The sequence below is a fragment of the Aotus nancymaae genome, unplaced genomic scaffold (genome assembly GCF_030222135.1).
Source record: "Aotus nancymaae isolate 86718 unplaced genomic scaffold, 86718_ANA_hifiasm-v0.15.2.pri h1tg000006l, whole genome shotgun sequence".
Lineage (NCBI taxonomy): Eukaryota > Metazoa > Chordata > Mammalia > Primates > Aotidae > Aotus > Aotus nancymaae.
The window spans coordinates 70,966,617-70,982,152 of NW_026988417.1; the positions used below are offsets into that span (position 1 = coordinate 70,966,617).

At 36.0% G+C, this 15,536-nt stretch overlaps 1 protein-coding gene and 1 pseudogene across 1 annotated transcript in view; one reads left to right on the top strand and one right to left on the bottom strand.

Moving 5' to 3' along the window:
* Positions 1-12,513, top strand: part of MRPL1 (mitochondrial ribosomal protein L1) — a 102,394-nt gene extending 89,881 nt beyond the window's left edge. Inside the window, exons 8-9 of the mRNA XM_012446971.2 lie at positions 5,781-5,862; positions 8,746-12,513. Of these exons, the coding sequence (XP_012302394.2) occupies positions 5,781-5,862; positions 8,746-8,867 (204 nt within the window). The 3' untranslated portion in view covers positions 8,868-12,513. The remainder of the gene's footprint in view (positions 1-5,780; positions 5,863-8,745) is intronic.
* Positions 12,514-14,360: 1,847 nt separating this feature from the next.
* Positions 14,361-15,205, bottom strand: LOC135269503 (serine/arginine-rich splicing factor 10-like; annotated as a pseudogene).
* Between the last annotated feature and the right edge of the window lie 331 nt (positions 15,206-15,536).

Consider the following 15,536-nt stretch of genomic DNA (forward strand, 5'->3'; position numbering starts at 1 on the left):
TTGAGCTGCTTTGTATTTATATCTCTAGCAAAGCTGGTAAGTTTTCCTTGATTATTCCCTCAAATATGTTTTTCAAACTTTCAGATTTCTCTTCTCCTTCAGAACACCAATTATTCTTAGTTTTAATGATTTACAGAATCCCAACTTCTTGGAGGCTTTATTTATTTCAATTCTCTTTTCTTTATATTTGTGTATTGAGTTAATTCAAAAATCTTGTCTTTGAACTGTGAAGTTCTTTATTCTGCTTGTTTGATTCTATTGCTGAGACTTTCCAGTACATTTTGCATTTCTCGAAGTGTGTCCTTTATTTCCAGAAGTTGTGATTATTTTATTTATGCTACCTAGTTCACTGAAGATTTGTCCCTTCATATCTTGTATTACTGTTTTGATTTCATTAAGTTAGACTTCACCTTTCTCTGGTGCCTCCCTTGATTAGCTTAATAATCAACCTTCTGAATTCTTTTTCTGGCAATTCAGGGATTTCTTCTTGATTTAGATCCATTGCAATCCTTTGCTGATAAGCTGTGTGTGATCTTTTGGGAGCTGTTTAAGAACCTTGGTTTTGTCATATTACCACAATTGTTTTTCTGGTTCCTTCTTATTTGGACAGACTATGTTAGAGAGATGTTCTGAAGCTCAAGGATTTTTTGTCCCACTGGGTGCTCCCTTGATGTAGTGCTCTCCTCCATCCCCTAGGGATGGGGCTTCCTGAGAGCCAAACTGTAGTGATTATTATTTCTTTTCTGGATCTGGCCACCCAGCAGAGTTACCAGGCTCTGGGCTGGTACTGGGGCATGTCTGCACAGAGTACTGTGATGCAAACTGTCTTCAGGTCCCTCAGCCATGGATAGCAGCACAGTTTTTCAGCTGTCTCTGGGGACTGCCAGAGCAATCCACTTCCTTCAAAGGATCTGTGGGTTCTCCTGATCCACCTTTGTCTCATTACCTGATGCTGGTTCCTCTGCCTAGAAGATCCTCTTTTTCCTTCAAAATTCTTCATCCTTTAAGACTCAGCTTAGATATCACCTTCTTTGGTATAAGTAAAGCCTTCCTTATCAATCAGTTGTGTTTTAGTGTCTAGCTTGTTATTTCCTTAAGGGCAAAGTTTGTACCTTATTCATCTTTCTGTTCCTGGTTCCCTGTGTTGCTTGACAGAGTGGGGGGTTAATAAATGTTGCTAAATTATATGGTGTTAACATCTAAAAATTAGGAAAGTAGTAAAGGATTCATTAGGCAGAGAGAAAAATTCTTATTTTTCCCTCTTAAATTTCCCTCTTTTAGTGTTTCACTGTTTCCCTTTTTTTCTCCCCTTAGTATACAACATGCTCATTTGTGTTTTTCAGACAACTCATACTTCATTTTCCTTATATGAAGATGACCAACTTCACTTTGGGAGGCCGAGGTGGGCGGATCACCTGAGGTCAGGAGTTCAAGACCAGCCTGGCCAACATGGTGAAACCCTGTCTCTACTAAAAATACAAAAATTAGCTGGGCATGGTGGCGGGTGCTGCAATCCCAGCTACTTGGGAGGCTGAGGCAGGAGAATCTCTTGAATCTGAGTGGCAGAGGTTGCAGTGAGCTGAGATTGTGCCATTTTACTCCAGCCTGGGTGACAACAGAGTAAGACTCTGTCTCAAAGGAAAAAAAATCACCAACTTGTAATAGCTTTGTCCAGAGTCATAAGCTAGTAAGGTGGTGGAAGTGGGGTTTGTCTGCCTTAACTGCTCAGACACGTAGCTCCTGGGCCGCTCCTTACCATGTGTGTGCCCATGAATAAGTTATAGAGTTTTCTGATTCTCAGTTTATAAGTGTAAATAAAGGATAATAATAGCACCTATCTCATAAGGTCTTGGGAGAAATGAATAAGAATATCTATGTGAACACTTAGAGCTTGGCCCAAAGTAATTACCCAATAAACAGAGCTACACCATCAATTACTGTCGTTATTATTACTACTACTTTATGTTGCATAGGAGACATACAGATAATCATTCTTTTCTTGGTTTAGACCGTTAGGAGTCATGGAAATTATGAGTTTTGGCCCATCTTCAAAAGCCCTTTGCCAGGCCACACTTTATATAGTCTTAGAATATTATTTGGAAGGGATTTTGGAAGACAAGTGGTCTAACAATTGCTTATTCAAAGCTGCGGTCCTCTCTGCAGTTTTCAGTCAAAGGTGATTAGTCATCTAGAGACTGTTGGAACATTTATAGTAATAGAAGCTGCCACTTTAGAGGGAACATGTGATTGTTTAAAAATCATGTATGTGTACTTAGCTTTTTTTTTTTCTGTTCTGTCTTCTGTAAGATTGTAATAAGTCCTTTATTTACACTGTAATCCTTAGTCCTCCAAAATATTTGAACAGACTAACTTCTGTATTAGTGGTTCTCAAAGTGTGGCCCAGGGATCCTTTTTAACTCAGACACTTTCCCCAGGAATCTTTCTTCTTTTATCCCCTTTCTTTTAAATCAGAGAATCTGTGAAGACCCTAGTAGTACAGACTAAGTTCTTTATGTGCATTTTTTCTGTAGCAAGATTCAATGACCTGAAAATGTTTAAGAATCGCTGGCTTGGACATGCTTGTGATTACATTTTGCCCTGAGATGAATTATGGCATGTGCATCTCAAGGGGACAGGAAAAAAAAAAAAAAAGGTTAAGAACCACTGATTTTTAGTTTTCTCATAATGATAAGAAAGTTATTGAATAAAAAGGTTAGGAATTACACAAAAAGGGGAATATCTCAGAGTTAAACAGAGTAGAGGCATAAAGTTTACCTGTATCCACTGAGCCATTACCCTGATATCTTTTGTAGAAGTCTTCCATCTAGTCTGCTTAGTGAATCGTTTCTGATATAATAAGGGATGCTAAGCAGAAAGTAGGATTCAGTAAAGCGGCGTTTTTTGTTTCTTGTTTGTTTGTTTTAAAACATGTATGCTCCAGAATAAGGAATAACTGTTTTGTCTTACAGTAGATAATCACTTTAGTTAAATATAGATAGTATTGTGACAGTTATATATTCAAATACACACAAGTGCACAAGCACAAATATGGTGCTTAACATAGTCCTATATCTCCTTCAAGATCAACCCCATCCCTGTTTTTTTTTTTTCCCTTGCTGTACCAAGTCATATACTATGCTATTGGTAATCTAATGGATAATATTCTCTCCTCAAAATAGTCATTCTGCTTCCTTATGTTAAATAAAATGTTATTGCGTGGGAAAGTACTATCGGAAGTGCAGACTGAGAAGTAGGCAGCAAACCTTGCAAGTGTTGATTTCCTGAGTTCTCTCTAGATCATTATCAGCCCAAATGAATTTCCTTTGTGAGTTTTGATAAAACTCAGGCACACTTATGTTTTATTTTTGTACACAGCTATCTATCTTGTCATCACTGGCCAATTAAATAATCACAGTAATGCCTATGAGATATGTAGCATTTTCACAATTTTGTACAGTATCTAAAATAAAAAGTATTATGGCTATACATATATTTTAAAATTCAGTAGAGGGCACAGTACCATATAATAAAGATGCTAAAATTTGGGCAAAAGTATAAACTATGTTTTTCTTTTTTTTTTTTTGAGACGAAATCTCACTCTGTTGCCTAGGCTGGAATGCAGTGGTGCCATCTTGGCTCACTGCAACCTTCACCTCCCAGGTTCAAGCGATTCTCTTGCCTCAGCCTCCTGAGTAGCTGGGATTACAGGTGCCCACCACCACGCCCAGCTAAATTTTGTATTTTTGGTAGAGATGGGGTTTCACTGTGTTGGCCAGGCTGGTCTCTAACTTCTGATCTCATGATCTGCCTGTCTCAGCCTCCCAAAATGCTGGGATTACAGGTGTGAGCCACCGCACCCGGCCTTAAACTGTGTTTTAAAACACTTTTGTGTTTTTTTTTTTTAAACTTAAATTGATAAAATCATTGAGGGCATCCTAATAATGAAAGTTGCAGGGAACATAATTGTTTTATATTTTTGAAACATACATTGTCATTTTAGCTTGCTATAGGAATGGCAATATAAAGCTGCAGGAGTATAGTTACAAAAATCTGAGAAGTTTAATGTATATAGTATACCAATATAGCTCATAACTGTTTAAAAAGATAGATTGGAAACCTTGCTTTTCCTTTATGTCTTTTCCAAATTTAAAGTAGGTATAGGTCTTTAGCAAGGGGTGTAGAACTTATTAGAGCTGTGATGGTTACTTCAGTTTATAATAGAAAGAAGGACAATTTGAGGTAAAGTGGAGAATTAAGAGAGAGTTGAAGGCAGGGAGACATGCTGATGCCTTTAGCATTTTCTTTTTAATTTTTTACATAAAATATGTAAGGTACCTTCTCTGCCAGTGAGCTACTTGCTTCAATGCAAATTAAAGTCTGTATGGTCTGTGGACTTAATAAGGTGAAATATGCATTGCTTTTATTTTTCTTCCTCTTAGAACTTCTACTTACGGATTGGCATAAAGTGAGAATTCCTCCAGTAATGAGAGGAATTCTAAATGAGAATTCCACCTTTCTCATTTAGGATTTGGTACTAATAAATAATAAATAATTTTTTATTAGGAGGAATTCTAATTTAATTTAGAAATAATTTTTTTTAGGAGGAATTCTCTTTATGCTTATGTGGGGCACATTTCTCACAGTGCTCTCAGAGACTTTGGAAAAGAGAAATCTTGTTTGACTTCAACTGTTGTACTATATGATTTTTGCCTGTTAAGCTACTATAATTTTGTGTGATTTTTTTTTTTTTTTTTTTTTTGAGATAGAATTTCGCTCTTGTCACCCAGGCTGGAGTGCAGTAGTGGGATCTCAGCTCACTGCAACCTCTGCTTCCTGTGTTCAAATGATTAACCTGTCTCAGCCTCCCAACTAGCTGGGATTACAGTCATCCACCACCACAGCTGGCTAATTTTTATATTTTTAGTAGAGACGGGGTTTCACCATGTTGTCCAGGCTGGTCTCAAACTCCTGACCTCAGGTGATCCGACCACCTCCGTCTCCCAAAGTGCTGGAATTAAAGGTGTGAGCCACTGTACCCGGCCATGAATTTTAAGAAACTGATTAAGTTGGCACAGTGCAAAATCCTGTTAAATATTTGAATGTAATATAACAGATTTTAACTGGAATATTTAGGAAGAATAAGAGTCATTGAATTTGAATAATAAACACAGAGACTTTTCAAGAGTGTAAGTTGGGTTTAGGAGTTTTATGAATATGACTCATTCATTGTATATTTACTTACTGCTAAATGACAAGGTAATCATTATTACATAGACTGTTTGAAAAATTACAATGTTAGACAATATCTTGAAATTGTCTCTGTGTGAGATGTATTGTCTGAATGCATGTAGCAAGTAGTTTTATTTTGGACTCACGAAAACATTAATTTCTAAACATTTTCTTACTTTCCTTTAAATCAACAGAGTTCAAGGGAAAATATCATTGTTTCCTTTAGGGGGTGGGTGTAGGGAATGATGTATTCTGCTCCAAGATATGCTTTGGGGAAATTACTTGGAAGTCAAGGACTCTAAAGTGGAAAATCTTCCACTTCAATTTGCTGTAATATGTTCTATAAGTCTATTAAATCTTGACATGTGAAGAGCTGTAAATGTGGCTCGTGTATACCTATGTAACAAAGAACTATAGAGGTTTTTCCCTTTCACAGTAAGGTCACTTAATGGATAATTTGCATTGGTTGAATATTTGAAAAATAGTCTAGAATAACTTTATTATCTTCTCGCTTTCTAATCATTAATGTTACATGTATTCTTTTCTTTCAGTTGGATATGTCAAGTGACCAGATAGCTGCCAATCTGCAAGCAGTTATTAATGAAGTTTGTAGGCACAGACCGCTGAGTTTGGGTAAGTGGTTTGCTGAGGGTAGACTTCCTTATGACCCTATGATACTTTAAAAAATGTAAAATGTGAAGAAAAAAATCAAGTTAACATGCAAGTATGATAGCAAAATGTAAAATAATAAATAAAACATCAAGTTAACATGCATGTTTTATATTTCCAGGGATTACATAAATAAAATAAAATTTAATTATCCAAAGGATTTCTCTAGCATTAATGAGGAATGCATCCTGAAACCTTTGTAGATTCCTACATTATTACTACTAACAAATGTAACAAAGTTTGAAAGAAAACTGTAACTGATTGCTTTAAACTTACAATGATGTTAGGGACTAGAATTATTTCTAAAATGGTATTTTGAAGCCAGATCATTCACTTTGTCATTGGCACTAGCAATTGGTTTTCTTAATCTTATTTATTACAGGAAAGAAAGAAGATCATTTTATTGTGTCATGAGAGTCACTTATAAATGAGTTGATTCATAGAGAATCACTCAACTCGATCAAGATTCGGAAGTTGTGTAGTAGGCTAGAACACCGGCTGGTCCAGTTCCTTTATCATTGCATTGTGTGTTCTTCAAATTCCTTCAGCAGACAAATTTCACTTGTGGATGGTTGAAGCCAAGCAAGGGTCCATTATACTCAATTGACTGTTCATTTGTAGGCTTACTATGATAAGAATTTATCAGGTTTACATTGATAGCCAAGTTTATAATTAAAACATAATCTTAAGCTATTTTTCACTTTCTTTGAGAGTTAACCATACTGATGAATAAATACCACACTTGTTAATTCTCTTGTCCTAAATATGGCCATACTACTAAATAATTGTATATGTATGGATTCTTTCTTTCTCTTTTTTCTTTCTTTCTTTCTCTCTCTCTCTCTCTCTCTCTCTCTTTCTTTCTTTCTACTTTAAGTTCTGGGGTACATGTACAGAACATGCAGGTTTGTTACATAGGTATACACGAGCCATGGTGATTTGCTGTATCCATCCCCCTGTCATCTATATTAGGTATTTCTCCTAATGTTAGCCCTCCTCAATCTTCCATGTATGGATTCTTACAGTCCACAGATAACTTTGATTTCAGTACAACATCCTCTGAGACAATAGTAAGGGTAGATGATGGACAGCAAATCCTCAAAATGTTGTTATTCTCTTTTTGCTATTTCAAATAAAGCCCCTTAGCATGTTTAAATATTTGGATTCTCTTTTTGCCATTTTATTTTATATTTTTGAGATGGAGTCTTGCTCTGTCACCCACGCTGGAATGCAGTGGTGTTATGTTAGCTCACTGCAACCTCCACCTCCCAGGTTCAAGTGATTCTCCTGCCTCAGCTTCCTGAGTAGCTGGAATTACAGGTGCCTGCCACCATGCTGGCTAATTTTTGTTTTTTTAGTAGAGATGGGGTCTTACCATGTTGGCCAGGATGGTGACGAACTCTGACCTCAGGTGATCCACCCACCTTGGCCTCCCAAAGTGCTGGGATTACAGGCATGAGCCGCTGTGCGCGGCTGTGTTTTTGCTGTTTTAAATGAAGCCCCTTAACATTGTTCTTAAGAAAAGCATTTTAGTTTTTAGGAAGTTTTATCAACTATGTGGTAACATAAAGGTAGCATCTGTGCTGACTGTTTTAAATAAATATTTATAATATTTCCATCAAATGTAAATATCACCACCTGCTCCCTTCACTGTTGACTTTGCAATGAAATAAATTCTAGGTGATCATCTTCTGGAAGAGAGAAATGAATTATTAGTGAGTATGTGTAGTTTCAAGGATGTATCTCTAATATTCTAGAGTACAACTAGTTTGTCTTCTATTCTAGAAATGAAACTATCTTCCCTTTTAATTCAAAATATTAGTTCAGTAATACAGTACTTTTCATGTGAAAATACGACATGAGTTCTACAAGTTTTCCTGCGGTATATTTATACAGCAGGTCTTTGAGTAGTGTCCATTTTTTCAGTGTTATTTCATTATAACATTGATTAAAAAAAAAATAGATTCCTGGCCAGAGCCTCTGTCTGTGTGGAGTTTGCATGTTCTCCTCATGTCTGCATGGGTTCCCTGGGTACCTCATTTCCTCCCACATCCAAAAGATGGGTATGTTAGGATAATTCGTGTGTCTGTATGGTCCTGGTGTGAATGTGGGAGGTGTGTACATGTGCCCTGCAATGAGATGCTGTCTTATCCAGAGTTGGTTCCCACCTATGCTCTGACCTGCTGGGATAGGCTCTGGCCACCTACAACCCTGAACTGGAATAAGGGAATTGGGAAGATGAATGAATGAATACAAACTGTTGTAAAATGAAAATGTGTCAGCTGTATGATAATCATACAAATGCAGGACAATAGATGATGTGGTATTAAAGTACTCGGTGGACCAACCATATTTGTTAGTTTGTTTTTGAACTGCATGGTGGGTGGCAGGAGGTGCTTCTTACAGTTATACTTTATAAACACTTATTCTTTAATTTAAGTCATATTCTTTGACTTAAAGAATAAGTGTTTGCAAAGTGAAAACTGTAGCTATGTTTTTACTGTGACTCCTGTCACTTTGATTCACCCAAGTTGGGTAAATAATTATCTTACTTGTTTTTAGTAATCTTAAATGTATCTATCATTCACATTTATTTCAATGGTTAATGTTAGAAGTGTTTGAGGTCTTTATTTAGAAGCTTGGTGATATTTTTGTGACTAGACATATGCTGTAGAAACTTAACTTTATTAATTAGCCTGTGGTAAAACTGGTTTCTTTATAAGTTGTTTTGCTCGAAGTTGCAGTTTCCAAGAACCTAGTTAGAATATTAAGTGAGGACTTACTGTATTTGCTCATGCGGTGGTTTTGTGGAATAAAATCAAAGTCGATTCTTGGTTTTGTTTCCAGGTCCCTTTGTGATACGTGCTTTCCTTCGTAGTTCGACAAGTGAAGGTTTATTACTGAAGATTGATCCATTGTTGCCTAAAGAAGGAAAAAATGTAGAAAATGAAGAAGAAGAAGATGCCTAAATGTGTTGAATTGTGAAATTATTTTCAGTGGTTTAAGAAGCAATGGAGAAAATTAGAAAACTGCATAATTTTTACATTTGGTATCTCATTATTTCTTGATCGTACTTAAAAGTGAACTTTAGCATTGAAAATTCTTACAACCATTTCAAGAATAAGAAAATAAAATTTTCTCTTTGCCTGAATCTGCCTTTTAGACCCTGTAACATTTTATTTTTTAGAATCCAGAGTCTACGTACTGGTAATTATAACAGCAATTTCTAGCTTAATAACTTTCCTTTGAGAGTCATAACCATCTGAGGGAATAGTAACATCCTCAGTTCCCATAAAGCAGAACATGGCAGAATCATGAGCTACATCACAAATATAACTATTTCTTTTTTAAAAAAGAAGGAAAATGGGCATTCTAAAGAATTCTGAAAACTATTTGTTTGATAGCACAAACATAGAAAATTACTAAGCCACTAAAACATGTGTTGGGTAATCTCTTTTTAGGAATCAATCTGTAATTATATATATATGTAATATATATTATGTAATTATATATGTAATAATATATATTTGTAATAATACCATATATTTTAATGATGCTTGGCAATCTACAAGGCACTGTATATAGTGTTTTCATATACTTGACCTCATTTGCTCCTGAATTCTTTTAATAGCATAATAAGTGTTTGGTTAGTATTTGTCGAATGAACATTCCCATGAAGTAGCTAGAACAAATTCATTCATGTAAAGCATCTTGCATCAAGTACCAGTTTGTAGACTGATGTTAATCCTTAAATGTTTACTGATTTTTAACAAAATGAAAAATATAAGGGTAATGTTAGCATGCAATTTCCAACTGTCCTTTCTTGGGAATGATTACTTGAAGTATCTTCCACTTTTTTAGGGAGTATTCGAATGAGTTTTCTTTTATAAAGTAATAGTGATGGTAAATTTGTTGGTGGGGTTTAAATACCTCCTTTGTTTTTGTTTTGTTATTTTTTTCATTAATGCATCTCTCATTTTATTTTAGTTTTGGTGTTGACTTGCTAGCTCTAGGCTTTCAGCGTAAAATCTTTTCTGAAAAAGAGCTGAGTAACACAATTCTCACAAAAATTTATGATTTTAAAACAATTGGATTTCTAATAACACAAATTATTTTGATTCATTTTGCATTGTTCTCCTTGGGAACTGTAAATCTGCCTAGGGCACACGTAGTCTGCACACTCAACTTGGCCAAGGAATAGTCATGTTTCAAGATGAAGTTCATCACTACCCATGAAATATTTATTCTTGCCAAGGCTGTTCTGCTTAAATCTAATCAAACTTATAGACTACATCTTGGTTTACAGAAGATACAGGAGATGGAGGAACAAATCAACTGACCTCAAGTGGGAATAATTAGACCAATTTAGAATGTGGGATGTTATGCAGCTCAACCCTCCCAGCCTCCTAGAAACAAGCAGAAGGAGAAACCATTAAAGAGAATTCAGACGTAGCAATTGACTATAATGTGGGTTAGTGATATGGTTTGAAAACATCAGCTATACAAGACATTTGAGGGAAAATTGATTAATACCTACTTTGTAAAGAAAATTTTGACAGCTCCATATAGGACTCCCAAATTCTTTTTGAAGTTTTAGTGATCTGAGATGTCCAAATAACTGAGTAGCCATAGTACCCCACTAGGCTTTTTTTTCCCCACAGGAAAATTAAAACTTGGAGGTTATTTACCCAAAACAGCAATAACATTACTAGAAAACAATAATAGCTGTTACCTTTTATTGAGTGCTGCTATGGTTTGAATGTGTCCCTCAGAAAGTGTGTGTTGGAAACTAAATCCCCAATGCAAGTGTTGAGAGATGAGGCCTTATGGGAGGCAAAGCCCTCATGAATGGATTAATGCTGAGTATAGTTATTGGAGACTCAAAAGAGAGGAAGGGTGAGAGGAGGATGATGAGGGTTGAGAAATTACTTAATGAGTACAGTGTACACTATTTGGGTGATGGTTACATTAAAAGGCCCAGGCCACCACTAAGCAATATATCCATGTAACAGAATTGTACATGTACCCCTTAAATTTACACAAATTGTAGAAAAGTAATAGTAAAAGGGCTTAAGACTGCAAGGAACTCTTGGGCACACCCTTGCATGCTTGCTTGCTGTTTCTCCTTGACTCACCTCCTCTTGCCCTCTCTTGCCCTTCTGCCATGGGCTGACCACAGCATGAAGATTATCACTAGAAACCAGCCCCTCAATTATGGTTCTTCAGCCTCCAGACTGCAAGAAATTAATCTCTGTGCTTTATAAATTGCCTTCTTGGGGCCAGGCATGGTGGCTCACGCCCGTAATCTGAGCACTTTGGGAGCCCAAGGTGGGCAGATCACAAGTTCAGGAGTTCAAGATCAGCCTGGCCAACATGGAGAAACCCCATCTCTACTAAAAATACAAAAATTAGCCAGGCATGGTGGTGGGTGCCTGTAATCCGAGCTACTCGGGAGGCTGAGGCAGGAGAATTGCTTGAACCCGGGAGATGGAGGTTGCCATTGCGCTCCATCCTGGACAACAAGAGCAAGACTCTGTCTCAAAAAAAAAAAAAAAATTATCTTCTCAGGTATTCTGCTATAACAACACAAAACAGACTAAGACAAATGCCTACCACCATCTTATGCCTTAGATGCATCCTCTCATTTCAAACTCACAGCAATTCACTGAGCAGAGTGGTACTCCCATTTCACAAATAACGAAAGGAAACTTGTGTGAGGTCTCGTTAAGTGGCAAACTAAGATTCAAACCCACATCTAATTTTAAAGCTCATAGGCTCTTTTAACCATTGGGCTATTTTACCTCTTTTTAAAAATATATATATTCTAAGATCAACCATTTAATTTAACAGTTTAAAAATTTTAAACTATTGAATAATCGCCTTCAGTTTCTTGATGTTTCTAGTTAATTGTGGCAGGGCTGATGTGAAGAAAGAAGAGTTAGATTGGGGTGAGAAAAGAGTAATGCAGGATAGGGAGGAAAAGATATCTACTCATTTCCCACAGTTACCATCTTTTAAGAGCTTACTGATGAATCATTATTTGAAGATCCCAATTCACAAAGTAGAAGCTCTGCTATTTGTAGATTTACTTTTATTTAATGGAGTAAGTATAGCCATTTGAAAAAGTTATTATTTTAAAAGTCACTCATACTCTACTACTTAAGGATAACCAGCATTAATATTTTAGTACTTTGTTTTCAATTGTGGGTATGCATCTGTGTGTGCACATGTTATAAAGTAAGCATTTTCCATATTTAAAATGCCATATGAAAAGTGTCATTTTAATGTTGAACAGTGTTCCATCCTGTTGATGTTCTGTTTTGTGGAATAATTCCTCAGTTGTTGTACATTTGACTGACTTCAGGATCCTCTTCCCCCTATTATTTACAGTGCTTTGGAGAAAATCTTGGAGCGTTATTTATTTTCTAATTTTTAGAAGTGGCATTCCTGGGTCAAAAGGTCTGATGTGGCTAAAAGGCCTTATTATGTCTTAGAAAGGTAACTTATTGAGCAGAACAAGCCAGAATAAGGAAATGTGGTTGGAAAATTTGCTCTGGGCAGGAACATTCCAGGGTCTTATTAACTGGCCTATGAATAAATTACTCTCTAATCTTCCATTAGAGCATTTTTCTTATTGGCTAACTATAGAGCTTTGTTGAATATATGCTTCTGGAAAAAGAGTAAAATTACACTATATTACTCAATTTAAATCTCTATCTTTTTTTATAACAGTGAATCAAATCTTTTTTTCTTCATTTTATTTTTATTATAGCAAAATAAAGGGAAAAATTTTCCTTCATAAAATAATAAAATGTTTTACTATTTCTGTTTGCTTAATTTACAACAAGCAGAAAATAAGCTGGGTCTGCTTTGATCCAAATATTGATGTCTTAGAGGTTGCACACCATATTTGTTGAAGAGAACTATAAAATGCCTTTGGAAGCTTTTATAAGAAAGAAAATACAAAGTTTAGCCCTACAACTTTCCTCTCTGCTAGAACTGCAAACTGCTGCTACAGTTTTAAATAGACTGTTTGTTGTTTATATATCCAGGAAAATCTAAAAAAAAAAAAAAGTAAAGAGAAATGCATATAAGTGATTGCATAGCAGAACAGAAGATTAACTGCAAACACTAAAGAAATAAAAGAAATATTATCAAATATAAAAAGGTCCTATAATCCCTTAAACACATGTCACAAATAATATTTTAAAATCATTGGTTTGTTCTCCACAGACAAAGCCTAGATTACTAAAAAGAATTGAAATAAGTAATCCTCTTAAAGGAATTGCTTCTCCATAATTCTTACTTATATCTGCAAGCAAACAATCTGAGATTTTGAAAGATGCTAGCTTTTTATCCAAAATAAGATTGGACATGTCAAGTCACTTTGTCCCCAAAACAATCTTTCAGAGAAATACTAGAAACTATAAATGGTAAAGGGTAATTATTTCTTTATTTCTAGTCAGGTACTACACTGATAGTCAAAAATTCAAAAGATTTGACTCTTGCTTAAAATTGACTAATCTTTTTTCCAAAATTGTTTTAAATTTCATGGCACCACAGAATCCCCTAGAATGAGTGTGTTGTTTTTGCACTTGTCTCACATTAAATAAACAGGTGTGAAGAGAAAGCCTCCCACATAAAGAAGCAGGCAAATTTTGATACACATGCATAGTCCAAGTGCTGTAAGCATCAACATTTCAGTTCTTTCACACTCTACACACACACATACACACAAAGTCTACTTTGAAACAATTCACTTGCTTCTAATTGCAGTAAGAAAATTAAGCAATATTATGGTCAACAGTACTCCCTAAATTTTAGAATAGCTATGGAAGAACATTCTTTTCCCTTCGCAATTGTTTCTGACATTATTGACCTCCTCAAATTTTAAGGTGAGTTTTTCTGTTGTTGTCTATATTCCAAATCTGTAGAAACCAGAAAAAAAGCATAAAGGCTCTATGTTTCAGTCAAAAACTTAATGTTCCTGAAAATACTACATAACTCAGTTGGCATTATTCCCCAAGACAGTGGAGTTAATAAAAGAACAATTTGCATCATAAATTATTACCAAGGGCCTCGACATCTTGATAAGACATAAAAGGTCCACCCTGAACCTAAATGTGTCTGAGTGGTCAGTGTTGTACCGTGGCTACAACTTCACTTTTGTAACATTCTATCTTATTTCTAGGTTAACAGTTCTACCAAATATGAATATGAAAGTTTATTTTTAGTAAGACAGTGTTGCAAATTATGGTCAACCAACATCTTTTCACCAAATACTTCAAGCATAAAAGATGAGTATCTTTACAAAAATATACAGAGACACAAATTGGTAGCTGCTCATAACATTAAACAAACTGGACTCTTAAGAGTGGCTTCTCAAACAGCATGTCATTTTAATATAACCAATTATAAGCAAATGAATGATACATGCCTAAAAATGATCATAGTTTATACTATCAGTGGCCACTGGATTTAGGACTAGTCCAAGATCTTGATCTAGATTTTGACCTAGACCCAGACTATGATCTTGACTGGGATTTGGAGCAAGGTGGTTCCCTTTTCCTTGTTTCCTTTTTATGTCTTGAGAAAGACTTGGGTTTTGGAATCTGTTTTAGAGGTGCCTCTAGTTTTGGTATGAGATGCAGACCTAGAACGTGATTTAGCCTTCATTTCTTTCTTGGGCTGGGACTTGGACTGTGATCTTGAATTGGATTTAGATCTTGAAAAACACTGATATCAGTGATTGACTGTCATTGTTGGAATGGCTTCTGCTACACTGTGGTCTTTCAGTCCATCCACTGTTTCTAGGACTACAAGGTCTTTTATAGATGTAAGCAAAATACTGACTTCTTGATCTTCTTTCATAACTTTGGCTTCTAGAATATCTATATCTGTCATAATCATAGCATGAAGAACTGTACATATTCCTCCCTTCCTTTGCTTTCATCTGATTTGGTATCTTCCAATCCCCCTGTGCAAACTATTTCAGTTTGACATCCACAAATCCACTTTCTGTCCAAATTATGTAAAGCATCTTCAGCATCGCTAACATCCTCAAATTGAACATAAGCAACTCCTCTTCGACAGTGAGTATAGAAATCAGTGGAACATACGCATCAACTAGAGGATCATAACGACCAAATTCACGCCATAAATCGTTGGACCTGCTGTTGTTGGCCCCATTCCTGATGGGGTACCTTGGGGGATGAAGGTAGCTGGACGTGACTGCTGTGTGAGTCTTAGTGCCAGGGGACACGGGCTCAGCAAACCGTCTAGCCCCTGGCGGCTTATCCTCAGACATGCACCGCCAGAGGGCTCTACTACAGCTAAATTAGGAATTTACCAGTTTTGTAGTAAAAACAGTGATTCTCAAACTTTAGCTTGTATCCAAATCACTTGAAGGGCTTGCAAAATGCAGGTTACAACCTCCCACCCAGTACTCTGAGGTGGACCTTGAACATTTGTGTTTCTAACCAGGTGATGATGATGATGATGATGATGATGCCTGTCCAGGGACTACACTTTGAGAAACACTGGTATCTACTACTTTTAACTCTGGCTGGATGCAAAAATTTCTGGCTTTGGTGCTAGCTTTATTTTAAAAATTCCACAAGTCATTCTGATGCACTAGA